General features: G+C 37.5%; 2 protein-coding genes across 2 annotated transcripts; one reads left to right on the plus strand and one right to left on the minus strand.

The window, feature by feature from the left end:
* Positions 1-19,024: 19,024 nt before the first annotated feature.
* Positions 19,025-20,239, minus strand: LOC149070643 (F-box/LRR-repeat protein 6-like). Its single transcript, XM_089248893.1, has one exon. It carries the CDS (start codon positions 20,237-20,239, stop codon positions 19,025-19,027), a length of 1,215 nt encoding a protein of 404 aa, XP_089105019.1.
* A 638-nt stretch (positions 20,240-20,877) lies between these two features.
* Lamtor5 (Late endosomal/lysosomal adaptor, MAPK and MTOR activator 5) lies at positions 20,878-21,570 on the plus strand. Its single transcript, XM_089249112.1, has one exon. The coding sequence runs from the start codon at positions 21,008-21,010 to the stop codon at positions 21,302-21,304; it is 297 nt and encodes a 98-aa protein (XP_089105238.1). The 5' UTR covers positions 20,878-21,007; the 3' UTR covers positions 21,305-21,570.
* The last annotated feature ends 3,996 nt before the right edge of the window (positions 21,571-25,566 follow it).

Here is a 25,566-nt window from a genome sequence, read left to right on the forward strand (position 1 = left end):
GTGGAGAATTTTCGGTGGTTCTTTTGTTTCCACTTCCACACAATAGTCAAGAAAGGTTTCTACCAAATAAACTGAAAATCATCTGAGTTCATCGAAAATCCTGAATTCTGGTGAGATCTGAACTTTTTGGTTTACAAAGGTTTTTAACAGCTGGCTGATGCGAATATCTCAATCTTTTCTTGGAGCTCGTGTGCACTGCATCGTACATGGACGGTCGGACCTAAGTCCGGCCAAAGCTCACAATTGCTGACAATGCCACCAAATAGCAACTTATCCGAGAATGATGTCACTCTCCGCGATCCATGCAAAGATTTTTAACAGCTGGTTGATGCGGAGAGTAACATCATTCTCGGATAAGTTGCCATCTGGTGGCATTGTCAGCAATTGTGAGCTTTGGCCTGAGTTAGGTCCGACCGTCTAAGTACGATGCAGTGCACACGAGCTACAAGAAAAAATTGATGCTCGTTGCCTTTGTAGTCTAGTAGTCTAGGGAGTTCGATTCCCCGCAGGTGCAGTTGCATTTTCTCTCTTTCCGAAATGTATCTTCGCATCAGCCAGCTGTTAAAAACCTTTGTATGGATAGCGGAGAGTGACATCATGCTCGTATAAGTTGCCATCTGGTGGCATTATCAGCAATTGCGATGTCACTTCGAAATTAATTGTCAATAGATCAAAATGGAACTTTAATTCTTGCGATTAGAATTGGAAAATCAAATGGAAATTGATTAATTATTGTAAAATGTTTAATTATTGAAATTGTTTTACTTTGAATAAATGATTAATTATGAGTAAAATCTTTTTCATTTCATTTTGTTGTGTCTACTCATATTTTTTGGATATCCAAAACTTAACCTGGCTATGTAATAATACGGTACAGTATGAATCATTACTTATAGATATTGGCTAAAATGCAGTGAAGAAACATGGTATGAATAGAAGTTATTTTGCTGTTTGCAAAACGAAACAGGAGACACTACCATTTGGAACTCATTTTCATATTTAGAAAAAAAAAACAAAAAAACCTTTGCTTCATATTAGGGTGACCATACGTCCCGTATTTCCCGGTACAGTCCCGGTATTTTCTGTTTTTTTGGCCGTCTCGACTTTCTGACAAAAGTGTCCTATTTTTTCATGTATTTTACATGAAGTCTACTTGAATTTTTATTCTTAATTGAAGTCAAGATTGAAATTATTTTTCACCTCATAAATTACATTATAGTAATTACAACTATGAATAAGAATATTTATCTCCCACATTTGTCTTGATGAACGTTTTTTTCGTGAAATCCATTGCAATTTAGGGCCGTTCAAGTATTACGTCAGCAAATTTTTAGCCGTTTTTGACCCCCTCTTTGTCAGCAAAATTTCGTCATCAGCTCTGCCCCTCTAAATCCAAACGCATATTGGTGGGATGAGAGAAGTACGCGAGGGGAGGGGGGCATAGGGGGCTCTTGACTCGTGCCCCCCCCCCCCCCCGATCAGAAGTTTATTCGTTTAATGCAATTTTTTTTTTTAATTGGAATTTTAGAATTCATCACCAGCTTCGCCAAATGTCCTCATCAACTAATGTCCCTCGATCATGTCTTGGCATTTTGTGACAGCAGAAATCGAATTAAACTTATCTACTCTATAATATAAAATCACAAACTCGAAAAAGGCCTGTTTCTAAGCAACCGAGTGACGGAAGTGGGTGAAGTTTTTGAGTGACGGAAATCTGTTACGTTTTTGTGTTACGGAAGTCGGTTACGATTTTGGGTCAGGTTTTCATTTAACCCCTGAGGACATCGGGAACCGCTTGATCTGTAGGGATCAAGTTTTGTGCATGTACCCAGAGGTATGTATGCATCACCAGTGCTCCCAACACACAGGGTCTGGGTACCCAGGGCGGGGCATTGAACAGATCTCTTTATGGGGAAATTGACAGGTTTCATTTTGAGTCGAGGATGAATAAATACTTGCTTCTCATTGCGCATCGTGCTGCATTGCTTATTATGGCACTGCAAAAATAATGGTGCATTACTGATTGCGGTGCATCGCATTGTAATGCCGCGTTTAATGCGTATTGTGGTGTATTGCGTACTATAGTGCTTTTTATAGTGCTTTGCGATGCATCGCATATTATGCTGCATTGCTTATTTGTGGTGCATGATATTACTGATTTATATTACTACACACATTACTACATTACTGATTGTGATGCTTTAGGAGTTGTAGTGCCCTGAGTGCTGCATTGCTTATTGTAATGCAGTGCTTATGGATTATTGTGACTCATTGCGGATTATGGTGCTTTGTTTAGTGCGATGCATCGCATGTTATGGGGTATTACAGTGCATGGGGTATTGTGCTGCATTGCTTATTGTGGTGCACTGTAAATATTGGCCAATTGCGCATTGTTATGCATTACGTATTTTAGTATATCACGTATTGCTAATTCTAATGCAGTGCTTATGGTGTATTGTGGTTCATTACGTATTGTGGTGCATTGCTTATTGAGCTGTATTGCCGATAGTGGTGCAATAAGCACTGTGCTGTATTGCCGATGGTGGTGCAATAAGCACTGTGCTGTATTGCCGATGGTGGTGCAATAAGCACTGTGCTGTATTGCCGATGAAGGTGCATTAAGTATTGCGCTGCATTGCTTAATGTGGTGCCCTGATATAGTGGTGCATTGTTTTTTGTGGTGCCCTTAATATAAGGCTGCACTACTTATTGTGCTGCATTACTTAAAATGGTGCATTGCTTATTATACTAAAACTATTTTGAGAGCCACAGATGAACTATATATGGCATGGATATAAACCCTATGGCAAGGGATGCACGAGCATGACCTCCACAAGGGTAGAGCTGCCAGGGCACCAGCTCTGAGGTCTGGGATGATTCCTAATTTTTTGGTTTTTTTTTTTTAGTTTTTTTCACGCATAAACTCATCATAAGAAGGCCCGTGAAAGTCTGTGTTGGGGGCCTGCAAGAGTTCCTAGCCACCCTGCTCCAGGATGTGGGGGGGGGGGGCATGGCCACGAGTGACAAAATTTTGAGAACCACTGCAGTTGGATATGGAAGATATTTAGAATTCGCATTAAATCAAAAAAAAATAAAAATGAAAAATTCTTTCAGTTTTTTACCGATATTTAATTACTTTTTTGACGGAAACTTCTTATTTTCTTGGAGTTCGTATGTTTTGCTAGAAAAAATATGGAAAGATCAAGGGTTCCTAATATTAGACGCTTTCTCATATTGTGCGGTCACACCGAGAAAGAAACTTTTGCATGAAAAAAGTTATTTATTAAATTTAACTAATCGTTAAAATTGAAAAGATAGTATAACCAATTAAAGTTTTTTTACGAATAACAAACATTGCTCAAAAATACTGTCTCCTTAATTTCTCCTCAATCCTCGTGAAACCATCGATAGCATAGCATACATCTTGCCCACTTCTCTAAATGGGTGACCTATGAAAATCGGTTTGAACAGATCATGCATTTTGGATCCGACTCATCGTAATTAAAATCTGAATCATCTGAGTCCTGTAGAGGTGGTTCTTAATCATCGCACATTTCGTCTTCATTCGAATCTTGTCTTTTCTTCTTGGATTTCGCCGACTCTTTCTTGGTTTTCTTTTGCTTTTTTCTTGTCAGCAACAGTTTGCTTTGTACTACGCTGACCATATTTCCTCGAGAGAAATACGGGAAATTGAAATTCCAAATACGGGAAATCGCCAATTATCGCCAAGAACAACGCTAAAAGTGTACAAAGTTGCCAAATATTGCTGAAATTACGAAAAAATCGCAATGGCAGGAAACGAAGCGTTACTGCAAATTGCAGTGGATCAAAATGAATTCTACGAAATAAAACGTTCAACAAAACAAATGTGGGCGATTAATGCTCTTATTTACAGTTGTAATTATCCTAATATAATTTGAGATGAAAAATAATTTCAATCTTTGACTTCAATAGAGAATAAAAATCTAAGTAGGCGTCATGTAAAAAACGGGAAAAACCGGGACACTTTTCCAAAAAAAGTTGGGACGGCTAGAAAAAGAAAGAAAATCGGGACTGTCCCGGGAAATACGCGACGTGCGGTCACCCTACCTTTTTTGTTCCTTTTGTTGCTTGACTCGAGATTTCTCTTCAAGCTGTTCCTTGTATGGTGAGTTGGTCAGCAATATTGCTGAACCCGACCGTGAAGAAGACGATGTATTAGGCCTTGAGGGGACAGGGCTAATGTCTGACGGCTTCACCGCCACACCAGAAGGTCCAAGGATGGCTGCCAAATTAGGACTTGAAGATGGAGAATCTGCTCCCGGAGTGGCTGTCAAATCTGCTTCTAGGCCTGAACCCAACTCCGCTTCAACAACGTAGCGGTCACACGGAAAAAGCCCCGTCTTTCTGAAGGCATTCACTGAATTTTCCATTGTCGCGGCTTTTATGTAGGCTACTGCAAACAGTCTCATAATGAGACTTACTGTAACTACTGGCTCGACCGATCTTGCATCTTTGACATACATTTCGATTGTGCATTTTGGAACGCCAAATTCTTTTGCAGCCTTGAGATAACCGATCCGCTTCTCCTTAACGGCATTAACTGCTTCCACCATCGCTTCTCGGGATTTCTTTCACTCATAGACGGAGATATACTTGGAAGTCTGGGGGCGGAGGGCACGGTCATTATTGCTGGGGGCACGATGGTGATGTCAATTCATCTATACATATATGCATTAGATCAGTCGACTTCACCTTTTATAGAGAGGGGGCAATTCCTCCCACGCCCTCCCGTATCTCCACCCATGCTTTCGCTTTACAGGAGCCATCTCAAAAATGTTAATTTGCTTTAAGATCACTGGAAATAAATGAGAAGAAGTGGTACTTTTAGGCGTTGTCTACGAAATGAGGTCTCAATATAACATATCCCATATTAGGGAATTCATTATATCTCATATTGAGCGCAACCAATGTTTAAGAGATATCATCAAATAAATCAAGAAATAAGCAAAAGAATTGAGAAATCGATGCATGAATATGAAACTACGTGTAATGCTGAATACGTATTAATAACAAATGTTTATTATCACAAAAATGAGAAACTTTGCCTGGTTTTAATTTATACAAAAATTGCCACGTTTTCAAGACAAATAAATTCAATTGGTCGACGCGTTTCGGCTCTTCAATGGAGAGCCGTCATCAGGACCTCGTGGTCAGAATTCACACGAATGAGTCGTGGAAGAGTGATGTTTACGTCTGGTCGTCCGAAGAGTTCGCCTTTGTATTTGCTGCGTCCGAGTGGTCTTTGGATGCGAATTGGGGAGCCATCTGTTGCAAAGTGTTGAAAGTTTTTTCACGACTGAGGTTAATAAAGCCTGTCCAAGCTGACGAGATGGGTGGCGTGTTTCTTCCATCATTAACGAGGAAATTCTAGCATGTTCTGATGAAGTATCCCTCGAGAAAATTCAATTCAGAATTGTGTGTTGCTTTTTTAAAAACAAACGCTTTATCAAAATCAAAATAATGTGATTTAATAATAATCACAATCTCGACGGCTCTGCATTGAAGAGCCGAAACGCGTCGACCATTCGACCAATTGAATTTATTTGTCTTGAAAACGTGGCAATTTTTGTATAAACAAATGTTTAAAAATGACTTACATTGTACGTTATAAAACCCGTCGAAAAATAACTTCTAAAACTTTTGTGCAGGCTGCGCAGTTAAATAGTCCTGAAGCTGGAGCCGCATGCAAATGAGTACGGTTATGTTGTTGGCAGCTTGTTTATCTACCGTCGAGCTAATAGTGCATGCCTCTAACAACAGATTTCACCCCCGTAAAAAAGAGATAAAGGGCCGCCATCTCATATATTAGGCAAGCATCTCATTATACGTCACTTTCCCCTATTAAAAAATCAGAATCTTAAGTTGATTCAGGGCTGTCTTAACGCATGGACCCAAAAAAAAAGAGCCTCCATTAAAGGTGGGGAAAGCTTGTGATTATGAGATTCGTGGTACTAGCTTTTCTTTGCAGTTTCATGAATAATTTTATTTTTTATTTCAATCATATAATCACAATGACAATCTGTTAAGTGCATATTTAATGGCGTAGATTCTTGAAGAGAATGTTAACGCACGCATCGTCGAAAAGGGAAAAAGATGGCCAAATCTATTTTTCTATCACTTTAGTCCCTCCCCCCCCCCCCCGAACGCGAAATTTCTGGCTACGCCCCTGCAAAGAACGTTCACAAACTCATGTGGTCATGCGCGAGGATACTTTTAGAGTGAGTATCTAAAAATCGTCGTCTTGCCATGGGAAGGGGAATGGAGCTAAGAGGGGTTCAGTCCTGGGAGAGCTCTTATGCATTTTTGTCTTTTTCACACTGTAAATTTGTTTTAGAGCAGCTCGTGTAAAAACCCTTGGACTCATCAAAAATCTCAGCTTGGGGGCCCGGCTTCAGGATGTGGGCTAGAATTTTTAAGGGCATCTTTAAATATATTTATCGCATGAAAAATCGGGAAAAATAATTAGACCTCGGTCTGACCTTTCGGCTCCCAACGGAGAGGAATATTTATATTTAAAACCTTCAAGGGAACTTCCCTTGATTGGAATGTATATATCTCCTCTTTAATTGTACTAGAAGAAAAATCTTAGGAGTCGGTATTAAGAAAACTGCTGTGCATAGGCTACATATCGTTATCATAGATTTTCGCTTACGTCGAAATTTCATCACTTATCCTTTTGTTTACGCATTACTTCCTGGCTTGATCTTTTTTCATGAATTTTAGGAATGTCAAATATCGTTATGCACGCCAGCGACATTCCTAAAATTCTGTGATATGTGAATTGATAATTACAGTCCTTTATCGCGTTGAATATACTTCTATTAGGAGCAGCTCGTCATAAAGGCACGAAGGAATCCCCTTCCCCTTTCTTAGAGTCATCAGAAAAAAAAATTGAAAACACGCAAAAAAATTAATGTTTTACTGCAGCGTATGAAAATAGTGAATCATTCATTTGTTACGCAACACAAAATTGTTTCCTGCATTCATTTGTGTTCCAGGAAAATATGAAAAATACTATACATAACATTTAGATGACAAAAAATAGACTAAATTTTGCGCTTCAAGTTTTATGTACGTAGATATAAATGTGATGTCGTAATAAATTTTTATCACAAATTAATTAGAACAAGTTCGTTATTAAAGAAATTAATTACGAAAATCATATTTTTGAAAGTTGACCACCTGTGCCTCAAAACGAATATTGGGTTCGGGTTCAGCAAACCTCTTCCTAAAAAAAATTCTTGCCAAGAGCCGCCACTGAAAAAATTCTACCTCAGAAATACTCTTCATGTAACGGCACCCTGTTCCTCCCTGACCGATCGCACGGCACGCCTCTTTAGGAATCACTTGCTCCAGAGGAGTACGCAGGGAAGGGACAAAGGGGTGCCGTTGCTGTTTTCCAGGTGATCAGAAACAGATGGCTTGAAAAAAATCGAAGAGAAAATATTTTAATTAAATTCCTTCATCTTAGAATGATCATTTTTTTAAGGTTAGTAACGCAAGATTTTACGGAAGATATTCCCTGTACCCCACCTCCTCCCAAATGCTGCAGCAGGACCCCTACCCCCCATACCAGACTTTTCCTGGGCCATTGTATAATGAATTTGTAAGGTGAAAAACTGGGCTTTCGGGCTGGAGCCCTGCCAGCCCCAAATTTTTGGGGGGGGGGGGAGGAGGAGAGAATCATTCTTTCCACTCCCCGAGTGGATTCAGATAATCATGCACGGGAATAGCCAGAAACTTCGTAAGACTAACTACTTGCATGATAAATTTCCTCCTAATGTGTAAGGTGCAGTAGAGAGAGTTATGCGTTAGAGGCATAGACTTAAGATATAAATAGACCGCGCACGCTATTCATAAAACTTGTCGAACGTGAAGAAAAGATGAGCAGTATTGTCGGGGAAAGAACAGGTTCTGCGCTATTACATTTGGCGCGTTTTCGCAGAAGCTAGGATGTTGCTGTAACGAAATTTGACTCAATTCGATCAAGTTGATGAAAACTTTCCTTCATTTTTTCAATGAATTTCACTCATTTTTATGTGAAATATTTAGGGAGTATCAGATTTGAAAAAATAAATTCTATAAAATAAACAAATATTGGTAAACGGAACAACGTATATGTTGTAAAGCCTAATTCATTTATATTTTTAAATATTCTCTTCATTCACTTTGTCGCTTTTAATTTCGAAAATTTATTTATACGAGGGGTTATTAAAACGAAAATATATCTTTCCAGAACATTACAATTACTCTATATACTCATAATTAATGTATAATTAATTATAATGCATCATATTATGTTATGTAATGTAACACATTCGCACTCATACCATATTCAGTCATGAAATAATATTCAAACAATAAGAAAAAGTTTCATTTCTAACATTCCTGAAAAACCTTTTATAACCTCATCACACAAAACTGTAAACACTTACATAAAATTTCAGGATTAAAATAGATTTTACTCAAAAAAATTACAGAATCTCATCATCAATTTCTCTAAATTATAAGAATTAAAATTCCATGTAGAGTATATATGTAATAATTTAAAGTGTATATATATATATATATATATATATATATAATATTTTAGGATATAATATTTACACACGTCACATATATATATATATATGACATATATATACGTCATATATATATATGACATATGTAATCTCTTCGCTCCAAAAGTATGCATATGTTAATCTTAATTTAAGGTATTAAATCGTTTTTAGAATGATTCTTTTTCAAGATAACATCTGAGGTACACAATATATGACTTCAGGTCTTAGTACAGATATTGACTCAAAAAATCAATTGAATAATTAACTTTCTTGTTTGAAGCGGCAATTTCACATACAACAAACATAAATTAATGAATAAAAAAATTTCTTTTCTGTAATAGTTTTATCTCAGGTGTGAAGAGGGGTAAAAATACTAATATTTTTAGAGGTTGTTATGCATTTTTATGCAAAACTGCAATTGTCTAGAGTGGGGGGGGGGGTTTCCTCACATTCTATTTAAATAGAATATTTTTCATAAATTTCTCCTGAAAAGCATATTTTCTTCCAAGTTGAGCAAAAGTCGAATGAACTCACTAGCTCGCCAAATCTCGCCAAATCTTGCGGAGACGTATATTTCAGTTAAAACTTCATAAAACTCACAATTTCAATCATTTATTGCCAAAAATTCTATTAAAACATTTAATAATGATTCATGACATTTCAATTTTACCAAAACTTGGAACTTTAATTGAATTAAATCCAAACTGGAGTCGTTAAAAACTGAGATTACGTCAGAAATCCATTGCATCGTCAATTTAATATTCCAATTTTTAATGTATAAGAAGGGGAATAAGCAAAAAAGTATTCCCTTGTGAAAGGATACTGGTCCCCCTTTCCTAAACCGCTCAGAACATCCGAAAGCTGCGCAAGTGTTGGCCATTCTAATCAAAAATAAGACAGCGCGTGTAGATCGTCATACGAGTAGCCATAAGGAAAGCATTGCCAGCGAGATTCCCTGACCAGCCTTTCGACTGGAGTCACGTGACTCCGGATCTTTGCTTCACATTGTAACCCCTCGCGCGCACTCTATAGTATTATTACTCTGTGGTTAGAGGTTATGACGTTGCGCTTGTTCCAAGGAATAGGAAATTTTGTTTTTAATTTTGCACTAAACACAGTATTTACATTTGGAGGAGGTAGGAGATGCGAAAAATCCAGGTCTGGGATTCAGTGAAAGAAGCTAGCCTGGAGCGGAGTAGACCAAGATGTGGGGTCCCAGCATCAAGGGCAACTCCTTGACAAAATTGTCAACAGTGTGGCACATATTTTCGGCGCTTCTTTGGCTTATAAGCTGTAAAATGACCCTGAGAACCAGCCCCTGTATTATTTCTCAGCTAAACAAAAAAACATTTTTTTTCCTGCGAATCATTTATAGTTTGAATTTTACTGATAGGCCCTGCCTATGTATGAAATTGAACTATAGAGCTATAGGGAGGCATGGGGAACAACTGCCCCGGGCGGAAAAGTTTAGGGAGCGGCAGTTTTCTGTAGGGACAAAGAACGCACCTTTACAAAATTATCGAATTTCAAAGTTGTGGGGGCGGCAAAATAATGTAGGTGAGACTGTTTGAGACAATTAAGTCCCCATCCCCCAATAAATTCTGTGGGGGTGCCCCCGATAATTAATAAATATAAAATGCAACGCAACGTTCGTCTGCCCCCATGGCCCCCACATTCTGTAGCGGAGCCCCTAGGCTGGGATCTTTTGCGGGCCCCTTCTGTAGTTAATTTGTAGCGTGAAAAAGTAAAAAAATTATGATAACCGTCCCGGGCCCCAGGGCTAGAGCCCTGTCGCCCCCCCCCCTACGTGGGGGACCATGTCTGCCCAACCCACAGAGTACAGGTTCTCTAGTACTACTACTTTCAATCACCTCAATGTTTTCTTCATGTTGGTGCCTCTGACAGACAAAACATTTTTTCTAAGTTTTTCTGCTATAATTATAATTCTCTTTTTTCTTGATTTAGTACCCAAGCTGCCCCTGCCCAGCATGGAACCTTTCACCATCTATTAATATAATGACGTTTTTTACATAAAGAATTTTAGATATCAGTGGTTCCCAAAGTGTCCGTCGTAGCTCCTAGGGCCGTCACTGTGAGTTTGCAACATTAATCTGTGTCAGTTCCGTGCTCTAAATTTTTTTTCTATTTCTGAGCTGTTCTAGAAGGCAGTGAAGAAACGGTGGCTAGAACAAAGAGGGTTGGCAAATCTTCGAGAACCCCTTGATACTGTATAGCATACGTCAATGAACTCAGGTGCATATATGCTCCCGAGAAGACAAAAAATAAGAGCTGGTGCTATGATTTTTAAACGTAAATTAGCTGCTCGGTATTTCCAATCAGGTAGAAGGAGCCCTGGGGTATTAATTTATCCGGCAGGCCATGATAATGCTATTGAGGCTACCCCAAGCGCCGATCCAGGGTAATATGTCGGGAGAGGCAATTTATTGTATGGGTTTGTTAGATCGTTCCGTATTTTACAGGACACCAATTTTCTCATACGAAGTACAGAGGATGATTCAGAAAAAATAGGAAAAACTTTAAGAAGCAATATATACACCAATACAAACAATTGTCATCAAAGACTTTATGGTCTTTCCACAATTTTCATCGTTTCGTTCAATTTTCTCATGTTATTCGTGACTGTTGGAAGGAAGGATCAACCCCCGCCCCCCGAATCCGCACCTGGGCTGCCTTGGGTAAACCCCTCTCACCAGGGGCGTAGCCAGAAATTTCGTGCGGGGGGGGACCAAAGTGACAAAACAATTGATTTGGCCATCTTTTTCCCTTTTTTCGGTCATTTTCTCACATTTCGGGCGGGGACCAGACCCCCCAAGTCCCCCCCCCCCCGGCTACGCCCTTGCCTCTCACTGCGCACGGCATTGCTGAACGAACAATAGTATCCTGACGATGAATGTTGTAATATTTTCTTCTTCCAAAGATGTTTTCGGGCTGTCTACTTTTAGAATAAAGAAGTACATGGTTCTCCGTTGTTAAAATAGCATTTGCCCTGCTTGGGGGCAACTTGAATTCTTTGTGTTTTCTACAAATTTCAATGGTGATTGGGCAAAGTGTAATTATGTGCAGGGAAAAAAACATAAACACGCACTAATGAAAAAATTCGCAGTCCATTTTTTTTCTGACGAAGAAAATAAAAGTAATTCTGGGAACCTTAAAATGAGGGCAAAAGTTTCGAAAACAGAAGACGAGCAGAATGCTATAGAAAAGGAAAGGCATGTCCTCACAGATGAGGAGCTTTGGTAACCCTAAGCGTAAGATCTTATGGGTTGACTTTGCAGGGGGTTGGGGGAAGTTTTATCCCTGAGAAAGAAGGCGGAGAGGATGAACAATTCAAGAAGCACTGCAAAAGAAAAGAAAATGAACTGGAATCCATCTCTCTCTCTATCAAATTTGATTATACAGATAAGAGTTGACAAATTGCCAGATAATCCCTCGATTTTCAATTGGACATGACAATTGAAATCCCCATCAACATTGTTAGCACGATCAATGACCCTTCACGCTCGTTCTTCCGTGTTATCGGAGAATTCGTGTCCTCTAAAATAATCTTATCTACAGTGTGCTTTTTCTTATTGTTACTTTGAACAAACACATGAAGAGGTTCTCACTCTTATCAACTCGTTTGATGTAAACAAACCCGTTTTTCATACTCAACAAAAACGGATAACGAGCCTTAGAGATATTTATTATTTCCTTAATATCTCTGTACGCACCGCTTGTGTTTATGAAGGTTTTTTAACAGCTGGCTGATGCGTAGATGAATTTAGGAAAGAAAGTTCATTTTTCCTGGGGGGGGGGGGAATAAACCCACACGTGCTCTCACATGCCGGGTGAGCTCACTAGACTGCAAAGGCAAATCTTTCCGAAGAGCTCGTGTGTACTGAACACTAATGCGCTCAGCCGGCAAGTGAGATGACGTGGGTTCGATTCCCCGCATGGGCACAGTTGTTCTTTCTTTCCTAAATTCATATTCGCATCACCCAGCTGTTAAACACCTTCGTATGGAAAGTGACATCATCCTCGCACTTGTGTTTCGAATTTTCAATTATTTCGAATTGAAAGGACTTCCATATCCATTGAGGGGCATCCAGGCTCGAGCATTCATCTTTTTTCTGCTGTCTTATATTTAACATTTGTGGTTGGTGCAGCCCTTCCTACTTCAATGGTCCTTGGGCAAACATTGGAGGGACTCCAAGACTTGGACCACAAATGTTTGTGAATCATCACATTAATCTGTGAAAAAAAAATTAAAATCCATGAATTATGGGAACTCCTGGAGAAATAAATAGCCTCTATGCCCATCATACTCACGGGCAAGGAAAGAAAGAAAAATCCAGCAAAGCAAAAAAATTTATACTGTACTATTCAAAAAATACCCTTCAGTAATCAAGACCACAACAACGGATGTCAGACATACAGGGTGATCAACGAATAAGCCCTTATTTCAAAATTAAATATCTCTACAACAAAGATCAATAGAATTATGCGGTAAACGGTACGTTTATTAGCAAAACTGTAAGAATGTTGTACAGAAATTTCGAAAATTTAGTTTTTTTTAAATTTTTTAAAATTTAAAAAAAACAAAACTGGAGATTTTGAGGTTCCGAAAATCCTCATTTGTGTGAAGAGAAACCACTGTATGCGCCATGTGTGCTGACAAATTGTTCCAAAATTGTAACGTAACGTTCAGCAGTAATCGTTTCTCGCACGAAGAAGGGGCCGATAATGCCTTTGGCGCATACCGCAGCCCATGCAGTAACTTTAGGCGAATGCAGTGGTTTCTCTTCACACAAATGAGGATTTTCGGAACAACAAAATCTCCAGTTTTGTTTTTTTTTAATTTTTAAAAATTAAAAAAAAAACTAAATTTTCGAAATTTCTGTACAACATTCTTACAGTTTTGCTAATAAACGTACCGTTTACCGCATAATTCTATTGATCTTTGTTGTAGAGATATTTAATTTTGAAATAAGGGCTTATTTGCTGATCACCCTGTAGATAATTAGTCAGCTGGGCAAGCACATATTGACTCCTGGTACACAAAGAATGTAGGAACAGGTGAATCTAGCAGCAGGGGCACCAAACCCCACCTGCTCCCTCATATTCGCCTTTTTGGTAAATCCAATAATGTAGACAACTTAGATTATAATGTCTTGCATGCTGGGAACATGTAGAGGAAAAATTTCAAGTGAATTCATGGAATACATGCACAGCCATCTCTACTAATCTCTATTTGACAAACATTAATTCAGAAGCATAAAGAATGAGGAAAACTTCAAAACAAGCGAACCAAAGAGCAAATACTTTAGAACAAATGTTTGAAGGGGAGAAAAACTTTATTCATTGAAATTAACATTCATTTAACACAATATTCAACAACCATACATGCATAAGATTCATTCATACACAAAAAAATCACATTACACCCACAAAATATGAGATTTGAATGGCAACATTCAGGCTGGAACAAAAGCACTTTAGCACACTGGCATTTAAAAGTTTGTACACGCAGTCACAATACGAGAAGCTCATAATGAGTTTTAATTGATTTACATAATTTATAGTGGATGCGCAAAGGATCTACAGATGCTTGTACTTTCTCAATTTCGTTAAGTATAGCAACAAGTCTTTACACATAAAGAACGAGAAAAATAAGGGACGTACACAAAACATGTTATGCCAATTATAAAATAGTCTTCAATAAGTAACTACACTAATGGCAAGTTAGCATGGCAACTTGGCACCAAGAGTTTGTCAACCCCGTACTAAGATATTACGCAACAAAAGATTATATAATACTTCAAAACTAATGGCTACATTAAAGCTAAAGGATATGTTTAAACACTCAGGGGAGGGGGGCAAACTCTAGTCAACAAATCTTCATCTTTGCAAAAAAAATATTGTTAAAAGCTATATGAATACATAATCATCACTAATTTATAAAAACGAGAAAATAGCAATGAATTAAATACCATAAAACAAAAGATTAACTTATAACATTAATAAAATCCATCACTTTTAGAGCGGGTAACAAATAACTTTCTTTTTGATGAATATTCAACAGAATTACAATTACGATATGGCAATCGAGAAGTAGCTAAACCATCTTCCAAATATGCAAGTTGCTAATACAAAGTGTGTTCTTCTTCCTCTTAATAAGCATAACTGATAATCATATGACACTGCGAGTGTAATACATATAAGGCTGGGATTAGACTAAAAACGTTTTATGAGAGTTCTTTTATAAAACTAGAAAAATGCTCTCAATAAGTTTATTGGTTACATTCGACAAATTTTATTAAATTTTTTTGAAACATTTATAACCATAAAGTCCTTTATACAAGATTTTCAGAAGACTGGTTATATCTGGAGATTATGATGATTTAGGAAGAAAATTCATCACTGCCTCTACTGGGACTTCAACCCTGGTCTCTCTTATGACAGACGTGTGCTCTATCTTTAAGCTATGGAAACAAAATACTTCTTTCTTGGAGCATGTATATGATGAGCGGCTCCATGCAATGGACAGCAGCAATAATCAACTAACAGCTCATAAATGACATCAGAGCCACCAGATGGCGATATATATCTCGTATTTAGCAAGTGGAGAGGACATTTTCTCTACATACGTCATCATCTGGTGGCCCTAATGTCATTTACAAACTGTTAGTTGATTGTTTCCACCATTCATATTCAACATATACACATTCCAAGGAGAAAATATTCTATTCAATTTCTAAAAATGTTTCCATAGCTTAGAGATCTAGCACTTGCTCAGCATACGAGACTGGTGGTTGGAGTCCCTGTGGAGACAGAGATGAATTTTCTTCCTAAAATAATTGTAATCTCCACATACAACCAGTTTTATAAAAATCTTGACAATCTTAACAAGAGGAGGGGACATCTCTACATATAAAGTCCCTTTTTTCCAAATATAAAGAAAATACAGCCATGACTAACAAAAAACCAGACTCTGTGTTAAGAAAGATCCCGCTATTTTCATGAACTGACCAGGTAACAAATTGAATATATCACAACACAAAACACACAATTGTACACAAATCGAATCAATGTATAATAAAACATAGGAACATGAACAACAAGCAGTAACTCAATAAACAAAACATGATTATGCGATCTTAAACCACGTAAATATATCCAATACAGTACAATGTTAAATGAAGAAAGGGACATTTGTCTTTGGATTAACAGAGTATCAAAACATGCGTTCAGATTTATTTGTTAAAGGGTGACAAACATCCAGCAATGCTACTTGTCATAAATATTAAAGTTTTTAACGTGAAAACTTTTCCCCTTCATTGCTCAATATCAATGCTTTTAACAATTCACACATTTAACATGTTTCAATACACAATTTAGGAATTTTTGTCTTATCCGGAAAGTCAAACACTTTCATTTGAAAAAAATATTTGGCCGAGCAAGTTTTTGTACAAAGGCATGCACACTATGAAAATCGCAAATGAAGAAAATATATTGAAACAAGGATAGTTATCGTTCATGCTAATTTTCCGGATACAACGCCATTGCTGAACATATTTTTGATTAGACATGCGCGTATGTACATTTATTTCTTGACCAATTAAGGGTATATATTGTCTGGTTTTAATGAATCATTCAATATCCAAGGCTGAAAAAAAACAAGTAAATACTGGCTTACAAAAAATACGCTCCCATTCTTAGAAATATTTCTCGACATAATTGTCTATAATTCAATGGTGAATCAACAGCATCTTCCGAATGTCCAAAAGACTACCTGTTTCTCATGATTATTAAATTTCATCTAAGCCTATTAATTTTTCAAACAGTTGAAACACAAAGACTTTTCAACACCTTTCTCCAAGAAAAAATTTGACTGACAAAAATAACTATGATCCATTAACTACAATTAAAATTGAGACTGTCAACAAGGAAAGGTTAATACGCAATATACAGCAAGCTATACCTTTTTGTCACCAAGTTTGCAACTATGCCGCCAACACAATCCCTGGTGCCACTACATGTAGTTTTTCCCATGTCGGATAATTGTTGCCATTTCGTCCATTGCCATTTATAACTATTGAAATTTTTTTTGAACAGCATGTGGAATAGATAAAATGACAATTATGAATTATTGAAAAAATAGTTTTGAGCTTTATGCAAGAAATAATGATTTCTGAAACAATTTGAAATGCTTGAACAAGTTAACAATGCCATTGTTTTTCATGATTTTCAAAACATTTTTGAAGTGTTCCCATTATCCTGCAGGTATATAACACTAGCAAATAGATTTATCTTGCTAAGATTCCGAAAGTAGGGTTGCACCAAATTTCGCGATTTCAGTTTTGTTAAGGCTTTTGATCTTTCAGAATTTATTCACTTGCAGGACATCTTCAACACCATGAAAAATCAAGATAGCCGACAAAAAACACAAATTTGAATTTTTTTTTGGCAAGCTCGAACATGACGAGGAGGAATTCTGGAACTAATGAGGAAAATATCACCAGCAGGATTCACTGACCCATTGCGCTTGAATTTTGTGTTACTATTCTGGCAACCCAATGCCAGTCAAATTTCTTGATGCAATCGCTGTTCGAGACTGTGATAACGGCACATTTCAGGCAAGAAATTACATATAATTTGTTTGCAGGTATCCAGCCAAATTCTGTCAAAATAACAGATGTGTTTTTTATCTTGCTCATGCACAAAAAAAAAAAATCGCAAGCAAAGAACATATGAAAAAAGAGCTTTGGCTTATTGCTTTATAAATTTCAAAGATGGTGAACAATGACACCTAGGATGCTGATGATAATAACGACACTAACAGTAGTTACAATAATAAATGAAAATGGTGCTAAAATAGAAATCTTAACTCCCAAATCAGGTCTGTGGATAAAAGAATAGCCGCAAAACAGTGGTATACTATACACATTAGGAATTGCCTGGAAGAAGGAATCCAATACACATAACACGGGCCACATGAACAAAATTCTCAATAATTTCAACAAAAACAAATTAAAATATAAGGGTTCAACAGCGAACACGATGAAAACAAGTTTGTTTTGTTTTATATGCAAGTGCATTTCAAATTGAAGGGGGAAAAATTGAATTTAATCTTTTATCAAAATCATTTCATTAAATAAAATCCAAATGACATTTTTCATTTCAAAATATGTTTTCGGAAAAAAGGAAAATGTTCCCAGTTACAAAAATACATGTGATCAAAATATTCTGTGTTCATTATTATCCATCACCTCATTATTCAATGCCCAACTTTATCATTCCTCAGGTTGAAAATTTTGATTTTTTACATTAGAGCGAAATTAACCAAAAAGAATAAAACAAATTTGTAACAAACAATGAACAAATGGGTTCCCTACATTTGATGGCAACACATACTGCTTAATGGTAATTTAAAAATCAATTAAAGAAATTGTTGAAAACCAACATAAACAATTTTACACACATTAATATCACGCTGGCTTCCAAAAGTTAAGCACGTAACAGCCTATACAGGGTGAACTTGACCTGTTCTGCCAAACAAAACGGTGGTGATAGACGAGCCCAAGTGGAACATGAAGCGCCCCCAACCCTGAGCTCATTTCCAACTGCCTGAGTCATAAGAGCATATTAAAATTTTTGTTAGAATGTGTCAAGTCTGAAACACTAAATTCGTGAAGTTTCTGCAAGACCTCCATGAAAACTAAGTCCATATTTAAAAAAGGTAGCACAAAGTCCATCAGAATATCTGGATATAATGGCAAGCGCTGAAAGAACCACCAAAGCAGAATGTTTTGCATTGTTCTACAATGAGCCCTCAGCTGACTGAAAATGTTCTGTGGTCGAAATTCGTTTAGAGCATTTTCCATGTACAAAGCTCTTAAAATTCTTCCGGACATTGTTCTGCGAGGTGCATCACAAAATTTGGCATATTCTACTTTGGGGAACAAATGTCCAGACACCTGTGCCAGACCCTCTTGTCCTCCGCTCCAGAAGAAGCACCGAAAATAAGCTTTGTCCACCAAAAAAACTGGATGCCAAAAGTAGCTCCTGCACAGGTAGATTTCTTCATGAGCCGCTTTGTGACTACCCCCCCCCCCAACGGTATATTGCTACAGAGTAGACAATTACAATAGACCTCCACAACTGGTTACATCCAGACAATATCTACCAGTACTGTGTGCCGTAGGTTCCACATGACGGTACTGTAAGTCTAAATACCTCATATTTGTACTCCATTAACCATCCAATCCATAGGGACATCCATCAAAGTGGTATCATTATAGTATAAAAGTCATCACATGCTTAACATTTGGAAGCCAGTGTACAATTAAAGATTCATTCCGATACATCAGAACATTTAGGATTCATCTGTTAAGACCGATCAATGTAAAGTGACTATAGCACTAAAAATTGCAATCGGAGTTTATTTCAACATCCCCAATTTTGTCGATATATTCTAAAGCAACATTGCATGACCTAATATTAAGGTGTTGCAACTTGTGGCAGTTCTCTAACAACATGTTTACAAGCAGTGGAGAAATATTTGAAGAAGATAGATCCAGGTCTTCCATTGGAGGATCAGGGTTGGACAGCAGGGTAGAGATCGCAACAGATATCGAATTCCGATCCAATACACCCGAGAGATCTAGAACCTTCAAACTATTCTTCCATTTCGAGACGACTCTATAAAGATAGACGCTTCTTGATGCCAGTGTCTGAGAAACGTATAATTTCTCAACACTTTCAGATGGGATTTGAAAGATGCATTCGCACGTGACATCACATCCTCTGATGTCCAAGACCTTCAGATTTCTCGATTCTCTCAGCAACATATTCAACTGCCTGTCGCGAGGACCTTTACCATCGACGCCACCAGTTACAAAAGATTCCAAGAATCTAAAACCTTCGCTCTCAAAAGCGCCCGCACACGTGTAATCGCAGCATCCCAGCTCGAGCACCTTCAATTTCGGACAGCCATTTTGCAGTTTACCGATTGGACACTGCAGCATGCCTCCTCTGATATCAGACACACGAAGCTCTTTAAGACAGTGACAAGTCTCTGCTATTCGTTCCAATATCTTATCGCTGTTAACGAAACAATTGTTAGACAGATCAAGGAGAGATAAGCGAGGTCCACAAATGCTGAGTACTGGTTCAATAACTTCGTCAATAACATCATCTCTGTCTCTTACTATGTTCTTCAGGGTGATGGAGTCGAGCTTCAGACAGACTTCGCAGAGAAAAGCGAAGAACTCTCGTGAAGCTTTCCCATTGGACAAATCAAGCCACTTCAGCTGAGGACATTGGCCAACGATGGTCACGAGCTCTTCCTCCGGTAGGCGGCTTGCAATATGGCTGAGGTTTAACTTGACCGTGCAGCAAAGAGTGCCTACGCTGGTGGCTTTGAGCAGGTGCTTCATGTTGAGAGAGGCGTCATCTACCACCTTCCAGAGGCAAGGGTTGAAGGACGTCGCCCTGAACAGGGAGGACACCGGCGCTACCAACCTCAAGAAGTTACCGATTCCTTCCGTTTCGACATAATTTGAAAAGATGCGCACCAGCACTTCCTGCGGGAGTTCCGTGATTGAAATTTTCGACAAGAAGCTCGTCGTCGTCATCGTGGGGAAATAAATCACATCGAGTCTCGTTCAAAAAGGAAATTAAAAAATAAACACGTGGTGCTTAACACAAAAAACCGACAGTTTAATCGCACCCAAGTCCAGCGACAACAACGAAATGAACCGCGTCCATTGGAAATTTCGTAACTTCATGCATCATTTTTATAGAATATGACGTACTCTGAGGTTCTCCCTACATTTTCTTTGTTTACATACACCTGTTGTCTGGAGAGAGACCGAACATTTTGACTAAACGTCCCGTTTTGAATTTCTACAGTGTTTTTTGAAGGGGTTGTCAGATTGGCAATTTTTTTGCCAAATTGTGCTATTTTGGGTTACTTCCTGAAAAAGGGGGTTTTTTTAGCGCAGGGCCGAGCGTACCTTCTCGGTGGCCCCCAAAGCCGCTTAAAAGCTTTAAAGACTCTTTAATGCAGCTTTTTCGGCCCCCGATACACATGGTCGAAAAAAAAAAATTCGTACACATGCATTAAAAACAAAATTTACCATCAAAGGGTAGTTGGTGAGTTGTTTAATAGATGGCAGCACATAGTCTGATATTTTGAGTTCGTTTTTGGCTACTTTTGATGATTTTAGCTGGAAATTTTTCAAGGATCTGGCAATTCTGGTAATTTCTGAACTCGGTCAGAACCGTTCCAATATCCCAAGGGGTCAGCTGATCTCTCTGGAGTTTTAATCTGTTCATTGTCCGACAGTTTGTGCGGAAATCTTATTTTCTCTTCGTTTCATTAAAGACATTCGGACAGAGACATGGAGAAGAATCTGAACAAGACTCTGGACGACATACTGACCAAACCTGGCGTGACGGGCGTCTTGGCCGCCGACCAACAGGGGCTATGCCTGGCTGCGAGAGGTACCGCCGATAGTTCGATGGCCGGACCCATCCACCAGATCGCGCAGTTGGCAGTCCAGCACGGTATCTTGGTCAAGAGCTCCAAAGCTCCGGTTGTGAGGCTCGAGTCCGACTCCAAAGAGGTCCTCATCCAGAGCAACAATGACATCACCTTGGGACTCATCCGGAACGTCGTTGCCACATCCAAACGGTGAATCGTTCCCCGTGTGGGCAGTTTTTTCCCTCAAGTCAATGATTGTAATTCTCCCTTCCCACCACCCGTTGAATTTGAAACTGTTTACGTAAAATACTTTGTGTCAAAATGTGTGCAGATAATTCTTTTTTTTCTTACCAGGGATAAATGTTTATCGTGGAAGTTCATCATTTAACGAGTTGTATATTTTGAAACTAGTTTGCATTGCATGCAAATGCAGCATCTTTATGATTGTGGCATTGATTAAAACGTATACATGTATACTGACCTATTGTCTATATTTTATCTGTTGTATTGCGATTAGGTTTTTAAGCTGGGGTCTCAGCAACGGGATTAGGCTGGCGGCAGAGTTCTAACGTTCATTCATATCAAGCTCTCCGCTATTGTGTGTGTGAAAGGACTATGATTCTGTAAGCAAGGTTGCAGCCAAATTGATGATTTGAGATTGTGCCAAGGGTTTGGCAACTTAGAAAAAAATCTGTTTGCCAAATATCTTCAACATTGCAGAAATTGCAGATGGCCATCAAGACAGTGGCACAACATTTGAATACTCCAAAAATATGCACTATAACCTAAAATATAAAAACAGTTGCATCAAAAATTAATCAATGCCAACCAAATTCTTTGTATTGATCATTTTATGAAAACATTTAAGCAACACATTTTGGTAAAGAAACTTGGCTTTTGCTGGTATGAGAAGCTTGTTAAAAATTGCATTTCCTCATCAGATTGGAAAATATTCATACATGAAAAAAATTAATGAGCCAAGAATGCATAATTATGGCACAGGTGACCATAAGAATTGAAAATAGTGCTAAAAAAGAAAAGGAAAGAACGTTGCATTTGAAACATTTGTCACCACTAAAAAATTTTAGAAATGTCAAGATAAACTATTACCAAAGGAAAAACTCCGGCGAATTCTGATGCAGCCTAGTTTATGTGTGTGGAATCATATATAGCTTGAGAAAGAAAGCTTTCTCCATCCCTGTTTGGCAAATGAAAAGCCTTTCTCCATTATCCGTTAGTGTGTCAAGATACAGGGTGATCAGCGAATAAGCCCTCATTTCAAAATTAAATATCTCTACAACAAAGATTAATAGAAGTATGCGGTAAACGGTACGTTTATTAGCAAAACTGTAAGAATGCTGTACAGAAATTTCGAAAATTTAGTTTTTTTAAAATTAAAAAAAAAAAAAAACTGGAGATTTTGGGGTTCTGAAAATCCTCATTTGTGTGAAGAAAAACCACTGCATTCGCCTAAAGTTACTGCATGGGCTGCAGTATGTGCCATGTATGCTGACAAATTGTTCCAAAATTGTAACGTAATGTTCAGTAGTAATCGTTTCTCGCACGAAGAAGGGGCCAATAATGCCTCTGGCGCATACCGCAGCCCATGCAGTAACTTTAGGCGAATGCAGTGGTTTCTCTTCACACAAATGAGGATTTTCGGAACCCCAAAATCCCCAGTTTTTTTTTTTTTTTTTTTTAATTTTAAAAAATTTAAAAAAAACTAAATTTTTGAAATTTCTGTACAACATTCTTACAGTTTTGCTAATAAACATACTGTTTACCGCATAATTCTATTGATCTTTGTTGTGTAGAGATATTTAATTTTGAAATAAGGGCTTATTTGCTGATCACCCTGTATGTAATGTATGTCCTGCGATGTTTGTGAATGAAAACTAAAGTATGGGTAGCAGATGCAGTTAACTAATAGAATCAAGCCTGCTTGTAATGAAATCAAATATGCTGAAGTATCAGCTATAATTTTTTCCCCATCTTAGTTTATCCTGCAATACTAAAATGATGTTAAAGAATATCGCTAATAACAAATTGCCATAGAAATGAATATTGGATATAATGAAGTTTTCTGCAAGAATTGGAATTTTATTTGTGGGATGGTGTTGCGTAAAATCATAAGTTCTCTTTCAAAAGCATAATCCCAATGTAAAGTATTACTGTACTATTCCGAGAAAGGCTACAGATGTGTTCTGTCAGAGCCATCCATATCTAGACGTCAATCTCTTGTTGTATACATAGCTGTTCTATTTTGCAGAACCACTTCAATAAAGAGGGATTGGCATAACTACAGTTTTGTTTTTGTCATAATTTCTCAGTCATTGTAAACCTTGGGATCACATCTACAGCAGTAGTTCTTTACGTTTCTGTCACCGTTTATCTTCCGCTCCTAAAGAAACAATAAACAGGCACAGACACCAATACTGACATCGTCTCTGAAAAAACTTGATGCCTCTAAGAATTGTGACGTCCGCTTCAAGAACTACTGATTTATAGTATGTGGGTTGAGAATTTTTTATCCAAACCCATATCAGTATTGTTAAAATTTATGACCTATGAATGGTTTTCATTTTAATTGTAGTTAAATTTTTAAACCTGAGGACAACCTCTAGTCTGTGGACCACAGGTTGGGGAACGCTACTTCGAGTTGATTCCCATCATTAAATTGAAATATACATCATGCATCAGTTATAATGAATATTGCAAGTGTTTTTCATGCTCTCATGGGACTTTGTTATATCTGCGCTCAATTGTGTTATTGATATAGTCAATGGATATTTAGATTTATAAAAAACATCCTGAACATTATTTCTTTCTACCTGGAATTGATACTTTCAACTAAGCTGTCGAGAGTTCTTATTGAATTATCATTGAATTTTTTTTTTAATAACATAATGCAGTAAAGAGTGAAAACTCATTAATGCACACTGTCAGATAGGATGATTTCTGTCCTCACTGAACTAACTACTATACATTTGGAGAGAGATTTTTATGGTTGTTATGCTGATACAAACCTTAGGAAGAAAAGCGAGCTGTCTTTTCCGGAAATCGAACCCAGGCCCTCCTGCATACTGGACAAGGTGTAGTGTAGCGCATTTGTCCAGTATGAAGAAGGGCTGGGCTGTTTGATTCCCAGAAAAGACAGCTAACTTTTCTTCCCAAGGTTTGTATCATAAAAAATCAGAAAAATTCTGAGGAGCCATGACAAAATGAAAGTAGCCACTGATGACAAAATTTTTGAACTCTACTGGTGTAAAAAATAGCGACAAAGTATAAAAGGTTTTTATATCAACACAAAATTTTTTACATTGTCACATTGAATACTTCAACTGAAACACTCTAATTCGCCATGTCTGTTAATACATATACAGTGAAACTTGTTCAAAACAGACTATCAAGAAATGGAAGTAATATTATCTCATGGACATAATTGGGGTTCTCAAACTTTTTCCACCTGCGACACCCTTTTCCCTAATCAGTGCTTGTTCGTTGCTCCCCAGAGCAGTTTAACCAAGAATCTCTCTTCTAAAAACCTTTGTCCAAGCAGCATGATGCACAATTTGAGAACCCTCCTGCGTTAGACAGATATCTGTTATATAAAGGTGCAAATCAGAACTCTAATCATTGAAAAGACTATGATTTTGTTTAAAACAGGTTTCCATCTCATAGTGTCCGTCTTAAGTTTCATTGTATAAGATATATAGTTCAAAGTCTGCTTACAGTTTTGTAGTTCTTGCATTTTATTTTTCACTTTTTGTATTCATTTTTTCAAGATTTCTCTTTTGAATCCGTGACAGATAATAAAAAAGGTTAAAAATCTGAGCAACTGAGAAAAAAAACTTGCTCGTTATAAGCAACAGAACTATTATACAATTGACATTGTACCAAAAAAATTCAATGGTTTGCTCTCTTTAAAAATTTACTCTCACTAAAAGCACCATTACCGAAGTTCCATAGCTGTGGCTCATTTTCTGTTCACAAGTTATTTTAAGCTAGGAAGAGGGCTTTCACACAATGCATAGTAAAAAGCGTTTTTTCTCCTACAACTTAAAAATTCAGTGTATGGATTAGTTTCATTACATACAGTCCAGAGATTCTTATATTTTTAATGATCACAGGATCCTGGAAAGGAATGAAATTACCTTATGACTCCCTAAAACGTGGTGTAGAATACTTTCTACATAGCTTATTAATACTTTCAATATAAATGAATTCACTAAAAGAACAGTACTAGTAGAAAATTCTCAATTCGGAATAATCAAGTTTTAGGTTTGAAGCTGGTATTTTTCTATAATTAATTCAAATTTAAAACATGCCTGGAACTAATGAAGGAAGGCTAGTATAGTATTGCTCTTACACTCAATTTATAGATCTACATTTATCGAACCGATTTATTAAAAAAAGTGGGATTTGGACTTCTACTGTTTGAAAATATTATACAGTCCCCCATCTTCCCACCTTCAA

Source organism: Pholcus phalangioides, unplaced genomic scaffold, assembly GCF_987345545.1.
Source record: "Pholcus phalangioides strain wild (caught in Gottingen) unplaced genomic scaffold, Ppha-v1.0 ptg000021l_1, whole genome shotgun sequence".
In the NCBI taxonomy this organism is placed as follows: domain Eukaryota; kingdom Metazoa; phylum Arthropoda; class Arachnida; order Araneae; family Pholcidae; genus Pholcus; species Pholcus phalangioides.

Excerpts from the sequence above, each read along its gene's own strand:
- LOC149070643 (XM_089248893.1), bottom strand. The coding sequence starts at position 20,239 with ATGACGACGACGAGCTTCTTGTCGAAAATTTCAATCACGGAACTCCCG.
- Lamtor5 (XM_089249112.1), top strand. The coding sequence starts at position 21,008 with ATGGAGAAGAATCTGAACAAGACTCTGGACGACATACTGACCAAACCT.